Source organism: Camarhynchus parvulus, chromosome 3 (assembly GCF_901933205.1).
Source record: "Camarhynchus parvulus chromosome 3, STF_HiC, whole genome shotgun sequence".
Lineage (NCBI taxonomy): Eukaryota > Metazoa > Chordata > Aves > Passeriformes > Thraupidae > Camarhynchus > Camarhynchus parvulus.
Genome location: NC_044573.1, coordinates 26,822,095 through 26,845,283, shown reverse-complemented (window position 1 = coordinate 26,845,283; position 23,189 = coordinate 26,822,095). Strand labels below are relative to the sequence as shown.

General features: G+C 38.6%; 1 protein-coding gene across 1 annotated transcript in view; it reads right to left on the bottom strand.

Moving 5' to 3' along the window:
- Positions 1–3,880: 3,880 nt before the first annotated feature.
- SOCS5 (suppressor of cytokine signaling 5) overlaps positions 3,881–23,189 on the bottom strand; it is a 32,912-nt gene continuing 13,603 nt past the window's right edge. The window contains exons 2-3 of the mRNA XM_030944730.1: positions 12,837–12,928; positions 3,881–10,411 (exon numbers count right to left, since the gene is read on the bottom strand). Coding sequence (XP_030800590.1) covers positions 8,789–10,399 — 1,611 coding nt within the window. The 5' untranslated portion in view covers positions 10,400–10,411; positions 12,837–12,928 and the 3' untranslated portion in view covers positions 3,881–8,788. The remainder of the gene's footprint in view (positions 10,412–12,836; positions 12,929–23,189) is intronic.

Genomic DNA, 23,189 nt, shown 5'->3' with positions numbered 1-23,189 from the left:
AAAACCCTACTCACAGAATGTTTCCCAGTGCCTTTTTCCTGAACAGCATAAACACTGGCAGCACTCATCTGATGGTCAGCATTGACTCCACCACATCTGGAACAGTTTAAGCCACAGCCTTCATGCAAAGCCATGCCCGCAAAGTCAGGAAAGCAAACCTGCAGTTTAAAAGAAAAGCTGGATAGCTCAGGCTCCAATGGACATTTAGAAGAACAAGGATTTAGAAGAACAAGGATGGAAGCATCCTCCAACCATAAGCACACAACGTGTGCCAGGCTGGGGGTGGAGAGGAGAGCATCGTCACAAGCACTGCTAGGGCAGAAAAGCATTTAGCTGAAGTATCAAGGCAGCCACACGCCCATAGTATGAATGGTTATACAAGCAACCACTTGAAGGGAAAGTCTGTCTTTTTTCTTCTTGGCACATAATGAAACTGAAGACAAATGGTGTATAAATAAAACAGGGTGCTCCTGTAGTACAGAATGATAACAATCTCAGCAATTCCTCGGCTCATGCCAGGAAATTCTCCTCACACGCTGCTTGCAGGTTTATCAGCCTTATCAGATTGGACACAAAAAATAAAATCACAAAAGCAAGAAGGCAAAAGCCAGTGTCTCCATAATGGAGCTTCTAAGGAGCGAACACCACTTTACATGGGAAAACTCAAAGTATGGCTTAACAAAGGCTGGGTTAGGCCATAAAGGGCATTTGGCACTCAGTGCCACACCATTGCATGTATTGTGTACATCACGTCAGCCATCCCTGAGCAAAACCACTCAAGTGCAGACACACACACCTACCTCAGCTCTACTGCCTGCTGAAGGGAGAGCGTCACACACGTTGTGCTCCTCACCAGAGCACAAACTGTTTCACAGATGAATCCAGTATCATCACTCTTCTTCCACGGAAGGGAAACCTGAGCAGCAACACATCCCACTTGCCCCATGTCCAGCCAGTCTGATTCCAAGCAGTTCTTTGTGGTCTTGTGAAGTCTTTGTCCCACTCTTGAAATCAAGGTGAATTTACGTATTCCTACTAAAGTAATGGATGAGAGCTACAACTAATGCTATTCTGAAGATCAGAAACCCTGCAAATGGAAATTTTTATTCATTGGTAACTTTTCAGGAGAAGCTGTGAAACCCCCACTGAAGGTTTACAACTTTGACTTCCCAGATACCCCACAACACCTGATGGGAAAGTGAAGTGAAAACAGTCTTCCAAGCAGGTCATGCCAACATTATTTCATCCACACCCAAGCTATCGGATGTTGGGAAGCTCAGATGTGAAACCACCCTAATGCTCCTCACACCACCAGCTGCTTCAGAGGTGAAGTGACAACACAAACCTTCCTTATGGATTTATTTGTCCAGGTCCTCTGTGTTCAGTGGCAGCAGTGTCACTTCAGCAATCTCTACTGTGCCTACAACTCTTGCATTCAATCTAGGAAACCAAATAAATGCTTACTGGACCCTTAGAAGCCCAAGAAAACCCCTGTAGGAATGGATTCTGCCCTGCACAACTTGTGCTAGTGTAACAGACAAGTTCTTTGCAGGGCCTCTCCTACATCTATTCTATACACTGACATGTTCTCTTCTAGATACCTGCCAAGTCACAACACAGCAGCTTTCTAAGAGACTCCTAAAACTCCCTTCCCTAGGAAAGTGATGCAGAAGATACTGATTTTAGGAACTTTAACTTCAGAACACCTGGTGTTTTGAAACCCTTTTGAAGTATTACTGTGTCTGTATTTTCCTTAGCTAAATACATAAAATACTTAATATAATATTAAGATATCTGCCATAAGTTTTACATAATTTGAGCTTAATATTTCAAACCCACCACTACAACAGGCAAATCAATTTCCATAACTTTCATTTCTTAATCAATTATGGATTTATTTCAGGTGAGTTTAAGACACATAGGTTTCTCCATGTACCAATGAAGCTAAAACTACAAGGGCAATCTCTATATAAAACAGCCAAAACGACATGGTTTGTTTTCAGGGTTTCAGTTTTCTATTAGTTCACCAGTGATGAGATATAAATACTCCAATGAAGCCTAGACTAAATGTATTTTTAGGAGCAGTGGTCTAGAAAATATATAATTAACACATTAAGAAGCCCAAAATAGTTCCACAGAGCAGCCCACAACACTTCTTCAGCTTGTCACATGGTTGTTGCTGTGCCCAGCTAGAACTGCTCACCAGCAGCATTTTGCTCAGTTTTCATAATTAGCTATAGGGTTTGCACTAATTTGCTTTGGGAGCAGCTCCCATCAGGCACAGAGGAGAAATGCTCTCTGTTTACAGGATGACATCTACATCTGTTCCTGAGTTTGGCTGTGCTCTTGAAGACACATCTATGTCACAAAAACATGTCCTTAGCCCACAGCTGGAGAGACAAACACTAAGCGATTTAAGTGAAAGCTCACTAAACTAATTGATGAATTTCAGAGAGTGATAAAACTTTTGAAAACAACAACTATCAGTCTGTGGATCTCTTCACTCAAGTATTTTAGGTGAAACAGAAAAGTACTATAGCTAACATGAGTTACTGATTACTTATTGTTCTTGACATGTGCAACTAAATATTTGTAAAACTATGCATTTACAGCATGGACTTAAAATAAACTCATTAAACCCACAACTTTTTGCTCCCAAACAAATATAAAAAGAAAACAATATGGCAGTTTATACCCCGTTTATTAAGACAGAGCCATATTACTTAATACACTGGTTGGGTAGCCATAAATCACATTATTTTCTTACTCTATTAAAATGCAAGACAGTTTGGCAACCAAATAACAAAGACAAATTAGGCAGGGTGGAGAAACATTTAAGCTGCAGTGAGTTAAAAACCATCTAAGCTGGGGAGACCTAAACCAGCAGAGTTACACAAGGTGCTGGCATCGGGTGACGCTCAGTACAGCGTGCTTGCCAGCCAACTCCTCGAGTGCCCAGCGGGCCTGCCAGGCCCCTCAACTGGAATGTCAGAAAAGGTCCAGGGACCGTCTGGATGCCGCTGTTTTGGACACCTACCAAAGAGCGCGCCACCAAAGCTACAGTTTCTGTGTAGGGGTCGCATAGTTCTTTGTAAGAATGAAGGCTTCTGGTAAGAAAGTTTATAGTGCAATCTGAATTAATTTGTGCCCACAGTGTCATTATTCATTTTCCCAAAACAGTTTAAATATAGTTGTGTAGGAATTTGATATCTCTGTAAAGATAGTACATAGCAGTGCTTACACAGTTGGTGACTACATAGATTCAATTTTAATAAATATATCTCTTCAAGCTTTTGCAAAACTACAAGTACGAAAGCAAGAAGTGGCAAAGCAGCCAAGTGCTCCTGTATCTTCCGAACGCTATTAAAATTCTCAGGGCTCAAGGAGTTCAGATACCCTATCACACAGGAAGCACACCCCATGTTCAGTTAACAGCTGCTCAGGGAAGAGCAAAACCTATTTCTGCTTCCTCTTTGCCAACGTGCCACCAAGTTACAGCTCCTGCTGAGAAGTCAGAGAGGTTGCTTTACTCCAGACAAGCAAGTTCAGATATGTTTCTGCTTGTCAGCATAGCTGTGTGCTTAACATGGAAATTTGTAACACGAGCTGTATTGCACAGAGTTACACACTTTTTTTCCTACTGAAGACAAAAAAGGGTCAAGCACCATGAGCTTCAGCTCATAAATTCATTGTGTTGGCCCTAGGGAACCTCGCTGGTAACAGCTGTAGCCTTAATGCAAATTTACAAAGTGAACACTCAGCTTGAAAAGCATACACATAATAGTTACCCTGATAACAACAAATACAGGATCAGGTTAACATCCTGTTAGACAATTTTTGTAAATGGAATATTTTATAAAATCATAAATGGCAATGCTTCATTGAAATAACAGATTTAATTTGCTTCTTGAAACAACTATTCTTAAATCAGTCTGGCAATATGCAAGCAAATTAAGTAAAAGCACCAGATTTCTTTTCAGTTTTCAAAAGATTGTAAGGTTTAAGTCATCAAGAGATTGTTTGGGATTTGATTTTTTTTCTTTTTTAAAGAGTCTTGATTTAAGACAGTGACAGGGGAAAACTTCTAAAAAGCATCTTCAACAGATCCTTATCTCGTTGCAAAATATTCACTTTAGGTATTTTGATATAAAAACATCAAACCTTTTCCTTTTCAAAGTCCTCATCAGGAGCATTTTCAATTAAAAAAAAAGCTTAAAATTCAGACATTTGAAGTCAACTACATTCAACAGATACAACTCATGGTCAAGCTAAATTACTCTCTCTACATCAATACTGCAAAAAGGAAAAGAGCAATTAGCAGTGTTACACCATGCTCCATAGGAATTAATACTTTAAAAGCCAACTGATTTGATTTCTACTTAAACAGGTATGAAAAATCTCCTTTGGTCACAGTCCAGAGACAACTGTAAAGGTAAGTGTGATGACAACAGGAAAAAACACACCAATCAACTGGTCATAATATATAAGTGCAGGTGAAGATACAAATAAAATAGTCCTTTTAATTGCAAAGCATGCCATACACAGACAGAAAACAGACAGAATCCAATATATTAATGCTCACCATATTGGTGTACTTCAGTAGCTTCAAAAAAGACCATGAATGTAAACATGCTTGGAGGCATCTTATTAACATATAAATATACATGTGCCAGATACTTGCAGACTAAGGTTTGGCACACACATGCTCACTTCACAACAAAACTTTCAGAAAATGAGGCTCAAAAAGTGCTTTCATAATTTTAAATGTGAGTTTTAAATGTCTTAAATGGAGAAACATTATTTTAAAAAAGAATCAACTAAGATTCAGTTCATATTTTCCATTAAATACTGTCTTTCAAGATAACTTTGGAAAAAAAAATAAGCATGATGCCTGCAGATATATCTCTCTGGTACTCAGCAACTTCTGACAATGACAATTTCTGTCTTGCAATTCTGCAGCAGAGAACAGCTTTAAAGCATTCTGCAAATATTTTGGCTTGCACATGGAGACTGGAGCAAACAGGTTTTTTACTACAGAAATTCAGAATATTTGCTTGTTTCTAAGTAGTGCCGAACCTTAAAGTTAAACACGGACTTAAGCATTTGAGTAACATCTGTAAGGCTTGACTTCATATTGTCAAACACTACAGAAAAACAGACATCTTTTCACAACTCTATGCTTCTGATTTAAGGACTATCATTTTGTAAGCAGCAAGTCTTCAAATGAGAATAAAATTTAAAAGTACATAAATGCAAAACATTAATTAGCAACACATTTTCTTCACAACTTCCATTCTGACAATTAAATTATCTGGACAAGTGTACTTGCCTTACAAGTATTTTCAAGAGTTATGCATTTAAAACTGATAAACACCATAGACCTGATAAAACTGCTAAGAGATCCTAAACTCATAGATCCTTCCTGGATACTCATAACATAGTATATTTTCCTTTCTCCATTTCCACAGGGACATAAAATACCTTTGGTAAGATTCCTCACAAAACCCTCCTACAGAGTAAGCACTTTCTATAGCTCTTTCTGCTGAAATGAGAATCACCTCAAAAAAACACTTGACAAGACTGAGGCTCAAAAACTCATCTGTCATGTAACCAAATTAGATTGGAATAATACAAGCGTACCTTTTTACATTGAATCCTACTGTTACACTAAAAACAAATAAAGCTGGGTTTGTGCACCTCTTTAAGACATGTTTAAGGTTTTCTAAATGAAACCAGAATGAGAAACAAATGAGAAATCAACTATTTGCATTCTCCACCTACTAGTATTTTAATGCCTTTAGAACTGAAAATGTATTCATTAAGAAATACACTGCAACTGGAATAGTCAACACTCAAGTCCATCAAAATTTAAAAAGTGATTCATTTTAGCATAACCACACTAGCAAATTATTCTGTATATTTCAGTGAAGCAGAGCTTTAAAAAGGTTGTAAAGAAATAGGTAATTCCTTTTTTGTGTATTTCAGGGGAACAAATCTCTCCATAAAGATTATTTATACAAATGCAAGAGCAAACTTTCTGAAATAAGGGTTTGGGGTTTTTATTTTTTGTTTTCCCAAAGATTCCACCACATGATTAAAAATTAGATTAATGTGTATTCCTGACCACATTGACAATGGCACAGCTAGTTCATGACAAGCAACTGCAACGAGTGTAAATGAAAGACAGGTCCCTGCACCAGGACAAAGCTTGGTTGCAGGCTGACTGTATGACACTAATATTGAAAGCAAGAATTTAAGTAAACTCATCTGGCATTCAGATCCGACTGAGGGAACAGTGAAAACGACACAGTGAAGGTACACTTAGGTGCAATTTCATGCTGGTGACTTTTTCCTCTTTTTATGCTTAGAGCAGATTTTAAACCAAGAGTTGCATATCCAATGACACATACACAATTCAAAACTTAAGAGACCAAGAGCACAGTTGTACACATAATTACATAAACTTAGTATTTACATACTCTAAACAAAGTTCCATTTTAACAGTTGAAGTCTTTTAACACATGAAAGAAGATAATCTACTACAAAGAATGCATAACGGGATCACAAACTTTCCACAAGCATATAAACACATGTTTTAAAGTGCTTTCTGGGTGCTTCAGATTAACCCCTCGCAGTACGAGCTATTCTGTAGTGCTGTTCCAGTCATTACAAAATTATTTAAATCACTCCTCTTCAGGTGCATTGGGAGTTCAGGAATAATGACAACACCATTGATGTAAAAGCTTTAGGCTCTACCAACATAAACGTATACATTACTTAGGTTCAGATGAAGTTGTCAAATACTTTGGTTTATCATAGCTTGGGATAAATATTTGATAGAACAAAAATTGCACCTCTCCACTCTTGAGTTTTTTTTTTAAACTAAAAAAATACCCCAACATAAATTGACAGTATTCTTTGGTAAAAACAGGACATTTGGCCAGCTTGTGTGTACATCTATTTATCAAAATAGCCTAAAAGTGAACAAATGCCGCTGCTGTACTGCCAATTTACAGGAATAAGCATTCCTCAGTGGGGAGTATCAAAATATTAATCTTAGCAGTTACCTATACAACAAGCTGAAACACCTTCAGCAACCATTACAGGGGATCAATAATGTTTTAGAACACTTTTTGCTTAACATTTATCCTTTGCATTACAAAAACCTGTAAAATGCTCTATGCCTGCAGACAAGTCCACTACCTTGCAGTGACTACAGAAACGTTTTTCAATGGTGTACACTGTCAAGTTGCTGTAACAAAAACCAGGAGTGAGGTGTGCTGACCAACTAATACTCAACTGCACAGTACTTGTGCATTACCTATCCTAAATACTAAGAAAAGCCTATTAAAAATTCATTTAACTGCTACAAGTTAGGTGAATATATAAAAACAGAGCAGATATACAAGTATAACACTGAACATACTGTACTTTATTAGCACAAAAAGCCAGAACAAGGCACAGCAAGCAGAAAAATACATCAATAGAAGGGTTAGTGTAGCATACAAGAATAACGTTTATTGTACTTGCAGCCAAAATGTTTCCTACCTCGCACAGGTCACTGCTGTAGAGAAGGAAGGAATCAAATACTGTAGCAGCTGGTAAAGAAACTAGGGAGCACTCAGAATTGGTACAAAACATTAAACAGGGGTCAGGGCATTCCAACAAGATTTTAGTGCAAAATATCTAAGATAGAACTACTTTTAAGTTCCATCTCCAAGTAAATAAGCAAACAGAAGTTAGAATCTTGTTTCTAAGTAATCTGTTGAAACTATCATCAGTGCATATTACTTTAAAACATTTTTAAAAGCGCAGATGGAAAGATATTTACAAATAAAGTGTACCAGTACCTTTGAAACCTGACATTTGCTTCAGATATGTCAGATTTTGTACTCTGATTATAATAATTCAACCACTTGTCATGTTCTCCATAAAAATATCAGACAACTTTAAATAATTAAGAATTTTTTTTCTTGTCACTATTACCTTCCATTGTAAGTTACTAGCAGCCAGGACACCAAAATCTGTTTTGGAAAAAACCCACAACCTTCTGTTTCACAGCAATAATCTAAGTCTGTGTCCTGCCACAGAAGCAGCAATTCACACTGGAAGGTATTTTTAACTGTCTGAGACAGTATTACTTTTGCTAACAATGCCACTTAAATCTCCAAGTGTTTGTAACAGAATTACAGTACTGAGCAGGCATATTCAAGTCTTAGTGATTAGGAAACATACACTGTGAAAAGCATGATTCATCTGTTAGCCTCAAAGCACCATTAACTCTTAATGGACTGCTTCTAATGAACTGCTCTTCATTACAAGAAAATATTCACTAGTATTTGGAAACTTGTTTGTGAGCTAAATTATTACTTTGAGTTGAGGAAAGTTTTCAAGAAGAGAATTTTAAAAAAATACTTCAAATATTAGCAAAAATGCCCCTTCGATAAAGCCTTTCTTTTAACAGCATTAAATGAATGCCCCATGGGAAATGCCTCATAGTTTCTTCATCCAATTACTACAGCTATAAAAGGGAAACAAAATATTTAGAAATTAGCAAAAATATTTTCATTAGGCCTTAATGAAAAACGTGCAGAATTGTGTCTGCTTATTGTTTCCAAGAGGCATCACAACTTAGTTTGATTAACAGCAGGCAGCATCTGACAGGATACTAACACTCAGCTTAAATAGGGTATTGCAGAAAAGCTAGACGCCATCGGTGCGCTTGCTGCAGTTAAACTGTAATACACAAAAAAAAAAGCACGTTCCAGAAGCTTATTTTGATTTCCATTTACTTTGTTTTTATAGGTTCCCGCTCCAGCCATCGCACCCTGACTTTTTGTTTATAGTGATACTCCTTTAGAAAGTCTTGCAACATTGAGGGTAGAGGAAGGTCATCGATTCCATCGTACGTAGTGCACCTGCAGATTACCGCCCGGCAGATATACTGCAGACTAAAGGGGAAGGTCCTGTTCAGAGATACAGTGAGCAAGGGTTCAAAGAACATGCAAGAGCTGGGGTCTTTGTAGTGTTCCAGAAGCCCCGTAACGGTGGAGGAGTGGAACACACAGGGGTCGTGGGCATCAAAGCTGAAGTTGTGGTTCCACTGCTCGATGCGTGCGTGCAGCGAGCGGTTGTAGCGGCGGAAGCTCACCGAGAAGAGGTAGTCCTCCTGCGCAGAGTCCCTGAGCAAAAAAGTGCCTTCGGGTTTCCCCTCCAGAAGTGCTTCTGCTTCGTAGCGGTCCATGACGCCCCAGTAACACGGGTTACCTGTGATCTGGAGCAAGTCTGGCACGAGGCAGTGGATGTAATCGATCTGAGTGTGCACTTTCCAAGCCCCCTGCCTGCTGATATGGCCATGGCTCTCTCCCGACATCTGACGCTGCTTCTGCCGGCGCGACTGCAGGCAAAGCGTCGTCGTGTCCTCTTCAGAGTCACAGCTCCCTGGAGGTGTTATGGTTTTGTCCCCGGTCAGCTCAGTCATACCAGGGGCTAACTTTGGTCCCAGTTTATACAATGGATTTACCTGTGCTGTAGCTTCAAAAGTGTGTATTTGAGCATTGGGAGGGGGATCAACCCCTTCTTCAATACTAAGCCTACGTCTCTCTCTGAGTCTGTCTTCTTCATCTTCTGTGGAAACCAAGGAAGGATCAAATGTGTCAAAGAAAGTTGAATGAGGGCTCACAGGTGCTGTGTGTTGTTTAATCAGATGCCACTTCTGGGCCAGATCTGAGCCTGCAGGAAAAGGGCATTTCTCAAGCATTAGTTCAGAGAGGTGGATCTTTCTTTTGTTAGAAAACAGAGGTTTGGACTGCTTGCTGTAAGTTCTCATGGGAAAACACAGCCCAACGGTATCTTGGAGACGCTGCCGCAGAGAACGGCTGCCTACTGTCCTGCTGGATACCGCATCCATGTCATGGACAGAGCTCACCCCATATCTTCTCTCCCTCCTCTGCAAACCACTTCGTGTTCTACCAAATCTTTTTTCAGTATCTAAGGAGCTCTGTGTTTTGGTAGAGCAGGAATGCTTCTTCTTCCCACCCCAAGGAGCATGCCGAGAATAAGAGTCCCTTCGAGCAAGCCTGGCTCCTGTGGTGACACATGAGTCATTCTCTTTCTCAATGCTTATTTCAACAATCTGAGGAATTTCTGTGACACAGTTTTGGTTCCGCCTTGCTGAATTCTTTGAAGGACTTAGGCCTAATTGCAAAGCAATGTTTTCTCTCAAAGGGCTGCTGGGCTGTTGTTGAGTCAAGTCAGTTATCTGGATGGCTTTCTCTTTACCAGATGAGCAATTATTGGAGTTCACAACTATACTCTCATTTTGGCTTCCACCCTCATGACTAAAGAGGTTCTGGCACCTGTATTTGAAATTGTTCCACATCTTTCCCACTTTATCCATGGATTATGTTATCTAAATCAAGAGGAGAAGAAATATTAAAATAAAAATATAGTTTCAAAACATGAGGATACATCTTCAGTTATCATTTAAGTTACAAACCCAAGATGACTATTATTAACTGAATGCAATACATTTTAAAATAAGTGCCCTAGTCTTTGTAGGGTTACAGGGAAGCAAGATGCATCACACCATTTCAACATTTAGAAAAATATCCATATTTCTGAATATTTTCTAAATGAGTATTTAGTAAAATCGCCACAAAGAAAGTGTTTAGGAAATTACAAACATTTCATTTACAAGTAGGCCCTCCAATTTTCTGTAGGCATGTAGGTAGGTCTGCATAGTTGTATTTGATAAATAGGAAATACACAATCTAAAATCCTTCATTTAAGAAAGAATTTTTAAATCAAATGTTAGGTATGACTCCCTGATAAGCTTCCAATAAGCAGCAGTAAAACAAATCTTGAATAAGAACTGTTCAAGTCACTCCAAACTAGGAGAGCTGTTAGTAAAATCCAACAAGTGCACTGCAAATGTCCAGATGCACCATGTAAAAACAAAAGCTCCAGCTGCACACCACATAAATTCTAAGATATAGCTTTGTAAGATTAAAAGAATTAGCACAAAAATAGAAATTTAGGGAGGAGAAAAGCATTCATCCTTATTAGATGAGACAATCACCAAAAGACAATTTTAGAATTTTAAAGTCTCTGATACATTAATATAAGCCACATGAAGTAGCTGAAAAAAACCCAGCAACCAATGGTCGGCTTTATTACTTAAGATATAAAAGAATGAAAGAGCCCAAGGAGCTTTTCTATCTTTAGTAAGAACACTTAAAAAGAAAGCAGCTCCACAGCAGAAACACGATGACAGTGAATCATGAAGATACTGTAAAAAGATAAAAACATTAGCAGTGTGTATTCTGAAACTACATCTTTAGAAACTGAGTTTGATAATTGGAACAAGACTGCCAAAATTACAGGACTGCCCTAGGACAGAGAGAAACAGGCTAATTCTGTACTAAAAAAAGTCAGGCAATGCCAAACTAAATTAGATCTAATTAAGTTCTGAGAGAAGTGCTAAACTTAAAAGACTAAAATACATAATCTTATCTAATTTAACTCTTTATGGAAACTGCTCTGTTCTTTGGAAACAGATTATTTTGCAGCAACACTCAGTTGCTGTACTGCTTTTCTGTTCATAACTGGACAGGAATCTGAAGCAGTGACTAAATGCACTGGGGCTCATGACAAAGTGGATGATAAACAAGTAGGCAATGCTCTGGTGATCCAGCCTACAAGTCCTTACAACAGGAGCATAGCTGTAAGTCTACAACTTTATAGCAGAATCCACTGAGACTGGAGAAGAGTCAGAGAGGCACAGCTTACATGAGAAACATGAAAGAGAATGAATTGTAACACCTGACTGGGATAGGAACAAAACCCAAAAGCTTTCTTTCTCACTGTCATCATCAGATGATACAGCAAACCCAGTGAGCCAAGTACCCAGCTGCACTAAGACCACAAGAATTGAGTGTGGATGAGGGAGCTGGGGAGATCAGGCCTCCAGTCTCTGAAGGTTACTGGTACGAATTACCTACAACAGAGCTAAAGGACAATCTGCACAGCACCCACGTGGTTATTAAGGAGGCAGACACTTGCAGAGCAATGTTACACATAGAAGATGCTACACAGTTCCATGTATACATAAAGACTGTAAGCAAATGAGCAAAGCACGCCTTCCTGATTAAAATAAAAAAAATCCTTAACTTCTTTTTTGTTCTGGAGTTGTCTGGATCAAGCTGGGGAAACTCTAGGAGCAGCAGAACTACTAAAGTCAGACCACATACAAATTTGCAGGAAGCAGCCAACATGTATCATGTCATTGCAATGATCATAGCTGTTTGTGGTGTCTCAGAATACCCATGCTGACCATGAAGGAGCACATGTTTGCTGGCTGCCAGCCTGTCAACACAATATATATAGGGTTGACTTCTAGACTTTTGTCTCAAGTTGTAAGTTTTTATTCTCTTCCTAGTCAGAGATATTTAATTTTTTTGGGAAGAGAAAAGAATGAGATACTATATAAACTCCATTCCCTTGGCAAGTCAGGCTAGAAAATGTACACATTTTTGTGACAATGAACTGGAATTACTTTTCTATCCAAACAATCACATGCTATTCAGTGGTGTCTTTTATTCTGAAATTGCTCTTTATTGCTCTTCCTTTGCACTACTAGTCTAAAAGGTCTTAGGGTGGAAAGTTCTCTACATGTGCCCAGAAAGCTTCAAGAACAAACAAAAATAAAAACCAACAAAACACTCCACCCACAACCCCCCAGCATACTGGCTTGACAGACTGTACTTTTCAGAAGTTAAATTTAAAAGGTTAAGTACTTTTTGTCACACTCAAGAGAATAAAGATACCTTTCTTACCCAGAAAAGCAAATGAGTCACTGTGTCTTGTCTTGAGAATATACCTCAACATGAACTTGCTAGATTCCTTCTTTGACTTGTGGACATGTTTACTACAAAGGGAAAAGCAGAAATTTTGTTAATAGTTAGAATATCTTTTCATTTAGACATTTACAGTTAATCACTGACATCAAGGGGATATTTTACTATTTATTTCTGAAATGTGTCCATGTAACTGCCTCCTCTTTATGTATTTTTAATGCATATTAACATAAACAAAAAGCTTCACAGAACTTGCTTTTTCTATACATTAACAACATTTGTCAAGTACAGTAACAGGGAGGACTCTGAAATAAAACTTTTGACAACCAAGAGCAAAGTCATGGTATCTGCATCATTGAAGTGCCAGGCACAATGGGCATAATCAAGCCTACGAAATGGTTTCCCCACATATTGGTCTCAAGTTGTGGCTGGCAGTGCTGTCAGATCACCACATACTGTCTCTCCTCCTTGTTTCCAGCTGCTACATCACATCAAAAGGCAGCTAAAAATACACACTTTTCTAATATTACTTTTCCAGGTAAGCAACTGCTGTAATCTCCACAAGGATGTTATATGATTGTGAAGCAAGAGCAATATGAACCATGATTCTAAAAATGGGAAAGTGGAATACAAGACAAGTTCTTTATTAAAAGAGTAGGTCAGCACTTCCCTAAAATAATCATCATTGTTTTTCAGAAATCCAAGAGGAGTTGAGGGATTTAACATGCTCACACCACTGTCAGAAATCTAACAGTAACAGAACAGAGAAGACTAATTTGCTTCTCCATGCTACATTCAAGCCCAGAATAGCAGTAAGAGTTAAAAGAAACTACTGAGAACTTATATTAAAGCTTTACACACAGAACAGGAAGAAAAATATTGAAATGTGATGCACATGTACTTCAACGAAAAGCTACAGGGTTGAGCAATCACTAGGTGGATATTAGAAGTTAATATTCCTAGTTAGAAACTCCAGAGCAATGGCAGCAAAGTCCAAGTATTACTGGTTTCTGTTCTCTTCTGGAGGCACTAAAATTGCTGAAACATTTTTAAAGTTAGGCCACACTATTGCTATTGAGATTCCATTAAAGTAACCTTTTCAGAGAGCAACAGAGTGAGAAGTACAAAGTATTTATACCACATGAAGATCAAAGCACAAGTACAGTTCTTCTGCAAGTGTAACATTTACTCTCATTTCTTTTGTTCTGTATTATGTTCCTAGCAAATCTACAGACACAAGACAGTAAAACCTATTAAAATTTGTCAGTGCAAGGCCTTAACAGAGCAAATGCAAAGTGAAGTTGCTAGAATAAGAGCTATTCAACTTTAAACAAAACCTTACTTGGAACATTATTAGCTCATTCAGCCCTCTGAAGTTCATCTTCACTGCAAACAAAACCAGTGATACTGTTTTACTGGGCACAGGTGGCAAAGGGGCTGCATGGAAACCATTTTAACTCATCAAAAATTCAAAAAACCCACATGGATGCTTATCCTGAAGTGTCATGCTTCATGGCACTAGCTTTATATATCCCCATTCTTCTCAGTTCTGCTCAGAAACATGAGCAGTCAATACACCACCTATCACATTAGCACTGCCAGCCAGCTGACACAGCCTGTTGGACAAACTGCCAGGTGGCTCCAGGAGGGAGTAGTTTCTTTGGGAACCAGCCTTCCCTAATGGAAAACAGTTCCTTGAATTTGGGCAAATTGTCTCAGTTAAACATCTCAGACTTGCATTAGAACAAAAGTTGAGTCACTGGTAAAGTATTTAAAATTCAACCTAGTGATTTTAAATTACTTTAAATCAATGTGCAACAGATGTGTGGTTTCACAGATTTCTTGTGGCAGCACTAAGCTTGACAAAATAAAAATTGTTTCTGAACTGGTTCTAAAGACATCCTAGTTTTACAAAGGAGCACCGCCAGTGGTTATTCCAGCCTAAACAGGAAATCCATTTCATTCCATCAAAATCCACAAAGTGAATTCAACCATTTGTAGATTTTCTAAGAAAAAAACCCCAATTATTTCTTCTAAGAAAACTAGAGGTTCTACTGATGTTCTTAACACAATCTCTTTTAAACTAAAAATTATTTCTACCTACTTTGAACTGGCATAAATGATCTTAAAAATAACAGATAATAAGCACTCTATTCATTATATACAGAAGCAATGAGCAGCAATACATTAGTGCTATATTCCCATTTGTAGTAAATTTAGAGACATTCAAATGCATGAAGTTTGCATGAGTGTAGTCTTCAAGTACGCTGAGAGCACAAATGCTGAGACAACAAAGAAATTTTAAGCAATATGATAAAGCTACACTTGCAACTTCTTTGCAATCCTAAAATACCATACATTAACAGATTACTGTGAAAACTCAGACCATTCTTTCCAGAAATGTCATAGGCAGAAAGCTCTGCCTAGATCTTGTGACTTTGTAGGAACACTATTCAAAGTCAAGGCTGTGCTCTGTCTGAAAGATAATACACTCGTTTCACTCTCACAGATCACCCAATTTAAAATTTACTCAGTATGGTTTATTATATTCAAAGTATTAACTTCTAACAGTGTACCACCTTCACAAAAGTATGATACCTTACAGAACAGGCTCAAAAAAAAGAACCTACAAGATGATTTGTTTTGGTATTTTTGTAAGATGATAGCTTCAAAACACTGAAAGATAACAAGGTCAAAACAGTGAAGGAATACAAAACCAGCCAACTCTTACACATCAAAAACCCAGTAACCTGACAGGAGTTAAACCCAGAAACCTGCACACTGTTTAGCTCAATATTAGCTGGAGCCTGCACAGGCAAACTGGCTACCACATTCCATGACCCTGGTGCATGGACCACAGAGATACAAGCAAAAGATTGGAGGGAAACGCTGCTTCTATTTGTGTCATTCCTTAAAATTATTTGCTTAGCAGTGGCAAGAGACTCTTGTTAAAGACATTGCTTCCATTAAGGGATGCTTGCTGAAGAGGTCACTGCCCTACGTGCTTGCTGCCAAATGCCCACTGCAGGCTCCTGCTGTGGGGATGCACTGAGGGAGCAGGTCCCACCACTGCTCCTCAACCTTATTCAAAGTGAGGAAGGCTGGCAACCCCCTGCATCTGAAGCAACCCACTTGAGGAAGGAAGGGCAGTACTAAGGATTACAAAGCAATTTCCTCCCTTCCAATGCACATTCCAGAAATAATGAATTACTACTGTAATACTAGAGATAATGTTTCTGAAAAACAAGGAATTTGTTGGCTCAAGAGGAACCATGCATTTTTCTACACACACAAAAATGTGCTCACTGCAGACAGCTCAAAGAGCTGATTTAGAGGCCTGGAAGGAAAAGGTGGCTGTTTTTTTTTTTTAACTAAACAAGGTAAAGGGGCCAAGTGTATCAAGTGCTCATGAAAGCCTTATTAGGATAAAGTACTACTGGTTTTTAAGTATTAGGCTTTGATAAATTGGAAGTTGCGTAGGAAGATGAATACGAAGGTTCGAATCCCCAAACCAAAACTCAAACCTGCCAGAAAAGAGGTAAAGGATACAGAGCTACAATTCCAACAACACATAGAATTGGCCAAAGTCAGCACTGCAACCAAAAGAAATGGCGTCAGCCTCTTCCTGGCCACCTGTGCTGGTGCAGGAGGTGGTCTGTACACCATATGGCTGCTCAGTCAACCAGCTCAAGGAACTGATCCAGACTAAAATGAATTCTCAGAAAAAGTCTCAATCATTTACTCCATCTGGTTTATGACTTCTGTACAAACATTCAAGTTCACACATGGGAGGAGCAGATGAGGAGGGAGGAAGCAGCAGCCAGGGCAAGACTGCTTCCTTCCACAGCAGCACTGGTTAGTTCTGCTGAAGTTATCACGTTCTTAGATGGCTACTTTGAAGAGAAATCTCCATTCTCAACTGTGGGGCTCTGGCTGAAAAGAAAGAGATTAGGACTCTATTTAAGATGCTGCTCTGCTTTGAACACTTGCACTGAAAGTTCAGCCACTGAAAACCTTTACTTTGAAAATAAAATGCTGAGTTGGCTTGATGAGTTCTGCTAAAACACAAGGAAAGCTGAAAGTTTCAAGCACTTAAGCTGGCAGACTGTCAAGTCAAAGTCAAATAATGATATTTTACCATTGCTCCAACCCGGAGTAAGAAGTAAACTCCTCCCCCTCCTTGGTGCAGATTTGCATTGAGCAAAAAGCAGTCTTAGCTTGGACAGCTGATGTTCTGCCAGTTTCTTCTGCCAGTTACACATTGGTAACTTCAGTTCAAAAACACTGCTCCAAGACAGTGGGAACATTCTTGTAAGCCCCTTACTAGGCTTTGGGTTTCCAAAAGGACAATTTTGGGACTATGTGTGTTCACCCTGGATTGAAAAGTACTGTACAGTTGCTATCCATTTCTTTGCTGTTCAGAAAATCTGAAATCCCTGAAGCAGACAAGCCATCAATAGACAAACAGAAAGTTACGGCACTGAATCAAAACTAGAGACAACTGCTTTTTAAATACTTCTTTCCCTCTACTTACACAAGTCTAGTAGGTAATAACCATCATGAGCAAAGCTGGTAGTTCTAATTACGTAACAATCACAGAGCAAACATGAGTTTCAGATATTGAAACAGAAATAACACTATACAGATTTACCAAGAATTCCACATAGTGGTAGATTTCTATGTTAGAAACTGCAAATTCAAGACAACGGCACACATCAATTCCAAGTCAAGAAACCTTCAAATCATTTAGGGCAGTATCCTGATGGCAGCCACTCATTATAGCGTGTAAGTCCACACAAGCAACATTAGATGAAAGTGGGTTCCTTTAAACTACCTCCATACACCCTAAGCAGGCAATTCAATCTCACCTTAACATTTAAAAAACCCACCAAAAACAATAAGCATTAAGTTAGCACGGTAAAGTACCTGCCACGAAAGGGAACCCTAGGTGATTCAGTGTAGTAATGATTCCCATACTTCTACATTTAACTCTTCTCACACAGAAGCTGCCACTATACATTTTTAAAATTCATGTGGATAGAATAAATGGTTCCAGTCAGTGTTCAAGTTAAGTACAGCAGCCCTCTTGATGACTTCTGCAAAAGCTATAAGTACTCCAAGAAAAGTTATGGAGCTCTCCTCTAGTAGAGAAGAATTTGTTTCTACTTCTAAGAACACTAATGAAGCATATCTTCCTCTACAAAGTCCTAAAATATAAATAGGTATCAAACTGATAAAAAGAGTGATCTAATGGTTATTTGTATGTAATTCTTGGAAGTTCTGAGTTAAGAAAAAGCACACCTTAATAGCTGTGCCTCACTAAAAGCAAAGGAAATTGGAAGCAAAGTTGAAAAGATGAGTCAAATCACATCCCACATCTTTGACAAGCTCAGTAAAAACATCCAATTTAATATATTTTGTAAACAGAGCATTTCATTCAATTGCAAATGGCCTATTTTCCAAACACAATCCTTCTGTTCTGGGGTCAATTTATACTGGTTTAACACTCCTATTTCTTCTCACTACATTTTTCAAAAGCTCAACAGCCTGTCTAATGCCTCTCCCTCACCTGTACCTGTGCCCCCCCATCAGCTTACAGGCACCTCCTGGACACAGAGCTTTTCTCATGCACCCAGCCACTTCCCATGTGTCCTTTTAACCTGACCAAGCAAAAGATCATATTCTCCAACACAAACTTATCAACTGATAAAACCAAAATTGTACTTGTCTTTCTCTAGCAATGTACCTAGAATGGTGACCACATAGAGAAAAGCATTATTGCCATTCAGGCAATTTGCAGGAAAAATAAAATAAAGCAGTCATTCTCTCAAATTTAAGTGAAATTGACCCAAAAGTTCAAAAGTTTCTAAGACCATAACAACTGAGAAGAGTAACAGCCCAAGCTGCTACCCAGCTACAGCTATGCTTACAGCAAGTAGAAGGTGGCCTGAGATGGACAGTTCTAATAACACAAACTTATAAAGTGACCTTCATAATGACTTAACTCCCAACTCACATTCTGTCATGCCAGAAGTTTGGCATGTAAATGCTATCACTAGAGCACCACTGTAAATCTTAGATCAGTTTCTGTACAGAATATACTTTAACAAAATAGAAAACTGAATAACTGCAGAATGAGACCAGGGGATTTAATCTGCAAAGCACGTTTGGCAAGCAAGGAGTTAAAATCCTGCCTAAGACTAGCCCACAGCTGCTGTCAGCAGTCAGGCTTGTCAAGAGAAGCTCTGGGCTGTCTTGACAAGACTAATTGGCAGCAAGCACCTGGTTCCCCAGGCTGGGCCTGGGGAAGGTAAAAGAACATAAACCCTGCAAAGAAGAAGGAGAAGCAGCTGGAAGGCTGCCAGTAGGTCTAGCCTGTTTCATGTTTTCACTTTAATCCACAGGCAACTTTATCCTAGACTATACCCAGCTAGAGCTATCAGAAACATTTCAACTTCCCAGCTGAAGGAAACCTGTGCTTTGTGGTTCTGTACCTGCAAGTTCTGCCAGTGAGCCCTCACCAAGCCTTGGTGTGCAGGACCCTGCTGCAGCACAGCCAATGGTTCTCATGGGAGCAGTGAGCCCAACATCAACACTAGCACTAAACTGCAGTGCAACTGACATTTTGGTTTTCTAATGCCACCAAAAATTTGCTTAAAGGTGTTACCATAACTTTAAAATTATGGACTAAATTGCCAGAAGATCTAAACTAAGACTGTTCTGGATATTCTGTACATTGAACACATACAGCATGTGCAGTGACAACTTATGAACACAGCAAATTAAAGTGCATCTTTAAAAAAAGTATTAAAAAAAGTTTAAAAATCCCCAACATCCTGGAAACATTCTAGCTACAAGTAGGATGTATGAGGAATTTTAAGTGGGATTTCCAGAAAAGTTAAAAGACTTTAAACATATTTTGACCTCTGCTAAGAATCATGATTTCAGTGAATGTGAAGCTTTGAAGCTTTCTGAAATTCTGCCCTTGGTTTTTTCACATTATTAAAACTCCAGAAAAAAAACCTTAAAGCATTAGCCTTGCAGGTTCAGCTCCCTCAGTTCCTCTGAGGTAGGAAGATCTTTCTCAGGGGTAAGGGACAAAAAAAAAATCCTTTAGTTAGTTTAGCTGAGTTTGTATAACTGAACCAACAAGAGTCTAGTTATATATAAATATACACAAAAATTGATATATGAAAAATATGTATAATATCAATATACATCAGAAATTTTTGTGTGCAAGATAGTGTAAGTATAAACATTAAAATGTCAGAACTAAATTTCTTCAAAGCAAATTGCTCAGCAAATACATTGATTATGTCTTGGCCAAGTTTCACATTTTAGGCATTTTAGCTTGCTAGTCAAGAATTCTAACCATGTAGAGCAGCACTAAGTTTCTGTATCTTAAAACTCTGGAAATTTGGAAGTGTACTTGTACATAGTCTCAGTTTGAAAAACACTTCAATCAAGAAGCATTAATGCCAATTGATGGTGCTTGGGAGAACAAAAAATTACAGTGGAACAGCTTGATAGTCAACCCACTGTTAGCAATAGAACAAACTCACCCGAAGAGCCAGAGTGTGCTCTTACCTGGGCACACCATATGAACTATGCAACATTCCTTTAACTGCTCATGATACTAAGCAGTACCAATACAATGATCCATAAGCAATATCCAAAAAGAAAACACCTCAGGGTAATGAGATTATAAATTACTGTGTTTAGAGTTACTGCTCTAGCAATAACAAGAAAATGTTTCTCTGCCTGATAGCAAAGGGTCCAGCCCTTTGCAACACCTGCTCTCCATTTGTATTAAAGACTACTAATGAGTAATCTAGAGGCTCTATTGGTCTCTACTCACGAGCTTCATGACTCAGTGTTTTGTTAAAAAAAACCAAATAAAAACACCTAACCAAAAAACCCCACCCCAAAACAAAACCAAGACAAACAAAAAAAAAAAAACCCAAAAACCCACCAACACCACACTTTCCTTGTGCCATGCAAAAACAGGAATGCCCATGATTCAAAACACAGGATCAAGATGTACCATAGAAGTTTCAAGTAATAATATCTAACCCTTCACACAGTCAGAAATGTAAGACTATGACTACCTGCACAGGATATGCATTACAGAGACTGAACAAGCACTGATAAGAAAATCAGGTCTTTCCTCTTAAGAGCATCAGTTGCCTCAGTCCATTACAACTGAGGTGCTAACTGGATTATTACACTACTCTTATCTTCGAGGTGCTAGACTCCATTGCACAGGAAGATGAAATAGGATAGCAAGATAGATAATATGTGGCTACATCTTCTTCATTTTACATAAAGCAATCTGTTAAATAAAAGCTATTTTAATGAAATGCTTATTCTAGCAAAGAAGCACATGTGCATGTTATGTAAGTGAGCCCCCACAGGATGAGAATTTTCTAAGAAAAATATATGTATTTGGTTAGCTCCTAAATTCTTCTCAAAATATAGAAATGCTATGTCTTTTGAAATCACCTATCCAATCCAAAAGCTGACTCCAGTTATCACTAAAGGATTGTTGCAGCAAGACCCTAGCCATGAATCACTAATCCACTGGTTAGCTAATGGGCATTCCTATTAACCAATAGGCAGATGTCCTACCTAAAAAGACAACTCACTAATCTGTGGCCCCACTTGAATACCTACACACCAGCTCATTCAGTATTGGAAAGCTGCTTGGTATCCAAGGGCTCCTATCTGATACAGATGAACACAACTTACAGGCTGTAGGAAATCCAAGAAGATGCAGCAAAGGAACAGACTAGAAAAATGAATCTTTACAACACCATTGCCAGCTGCATGGGACTAGTAAAACCAGTAATGCTCTTTGGCCCTGTGAAAGCAGAGACTCAGTTGCATGAATGGCTTACGCTGCTTGAGCAGGGAGGTTGGACCAGACCATCCACTGCAGACCCTTCCTTCTAACCTTACCTATTCTGGGATTCTGTAATGGCTTAAGAGGCTGCATTTCATGTAGGAAGAGTCTGCAGCACCACAGAAAATTGAGCAAACCTAAATCAATGATTACTGAGTGATAAACTTGTCAGAGGGCAGCTATTGAAGAGTACGGTTCTTTCTAGGCTGTTTCTCATGAACAGAATTTAGCCACAGAAAGGGCACCCTAAGGGTGATAGTCCATGATAACTAATCTACCACTGCTTTGCTCCTATTAAAAGGGATATTCTCGCTTCCCTCCCATGCCCTTGCATCAGTTCCAACATTCATCTGACCTCCATTTTCACCATAAGCTAATTGATGGAAGCACCAGAGACACAAATAGCACTTCAATGAGGAAAAAGAAGCCAGAAGAGACAAGTGATAGCATGGAGGTAGGAGAATTTCCAGTCTTATGCAAAGAGAAGAAGGGAAAAGAACCATGTCTACCAGCAGCAGTGAGCCATTAATGCTGGTTTAGCCATTTCTGTAAAACCTGCTCCTTAATGTTAACTCAGATTCTCCCTATAACCTGAAACATGTTTTATTAAATGAAAGATTAAATCAAATTGTAAAGCAAAACCTAAAATTTAGCTTCAAGACTAACACTCATCTAGAAAAACACTGTAGCCTTCAGAAGATCAGGAACTGTAACACAGTTAACAGAGGAAACTATTAATTTGAAATATAAGAAATATTCATCTTTTTTTTTTTCAAAAAAGTGGTTCAACTGCTACTTGAAAGACCAGACATTTTTTGGTGTTTTTTATAAAGCACAGAAACATTTTAAGAGCACAGGAACAACCTGTTCAAGAAATGAGTTCAGAAAGTTGTGATCCTTAAGTATCCTCCACGATGAAAAACACTTTGATTCTCGATGTAAAAAATAAATTTAAAAAGTCATTATGAGACATGGCAATTTCCACATCTAACTACTTTCACCCAGAGGCTAGGAATTCCTGAAGAAAAACATGCATGGTAATCACAAGAATGAGAATTCCAAATTCTAGACTCAAAACTAGATGAAAACTAAGATATTTTCTTAAAATACTTATGAACAGTCACGGCTTGAGCACCCTTCAAACCATTATATAAAGTTGTAGGGTCCAAATAACTAAAACCAGTTGTGCAAGTTCAGAGATCTCAAACTCTTCTGCTACAGATTGGCATGAATCTGCCACTTAGGTGGGGGGAGGGAAAACCCCAGAACACTGCCTAATGTTTAACGGTACACAAGGCTACAAAATTCTGATTGTACTGGCACCAGTGGCACACAGACATACAAAATTAACTTGTAGGTAACTTACAATCTGTCATGATTTGAAGAAAAATTATTTAACTTCCTAAGAATTCTGATCAGCAGCCAGACTG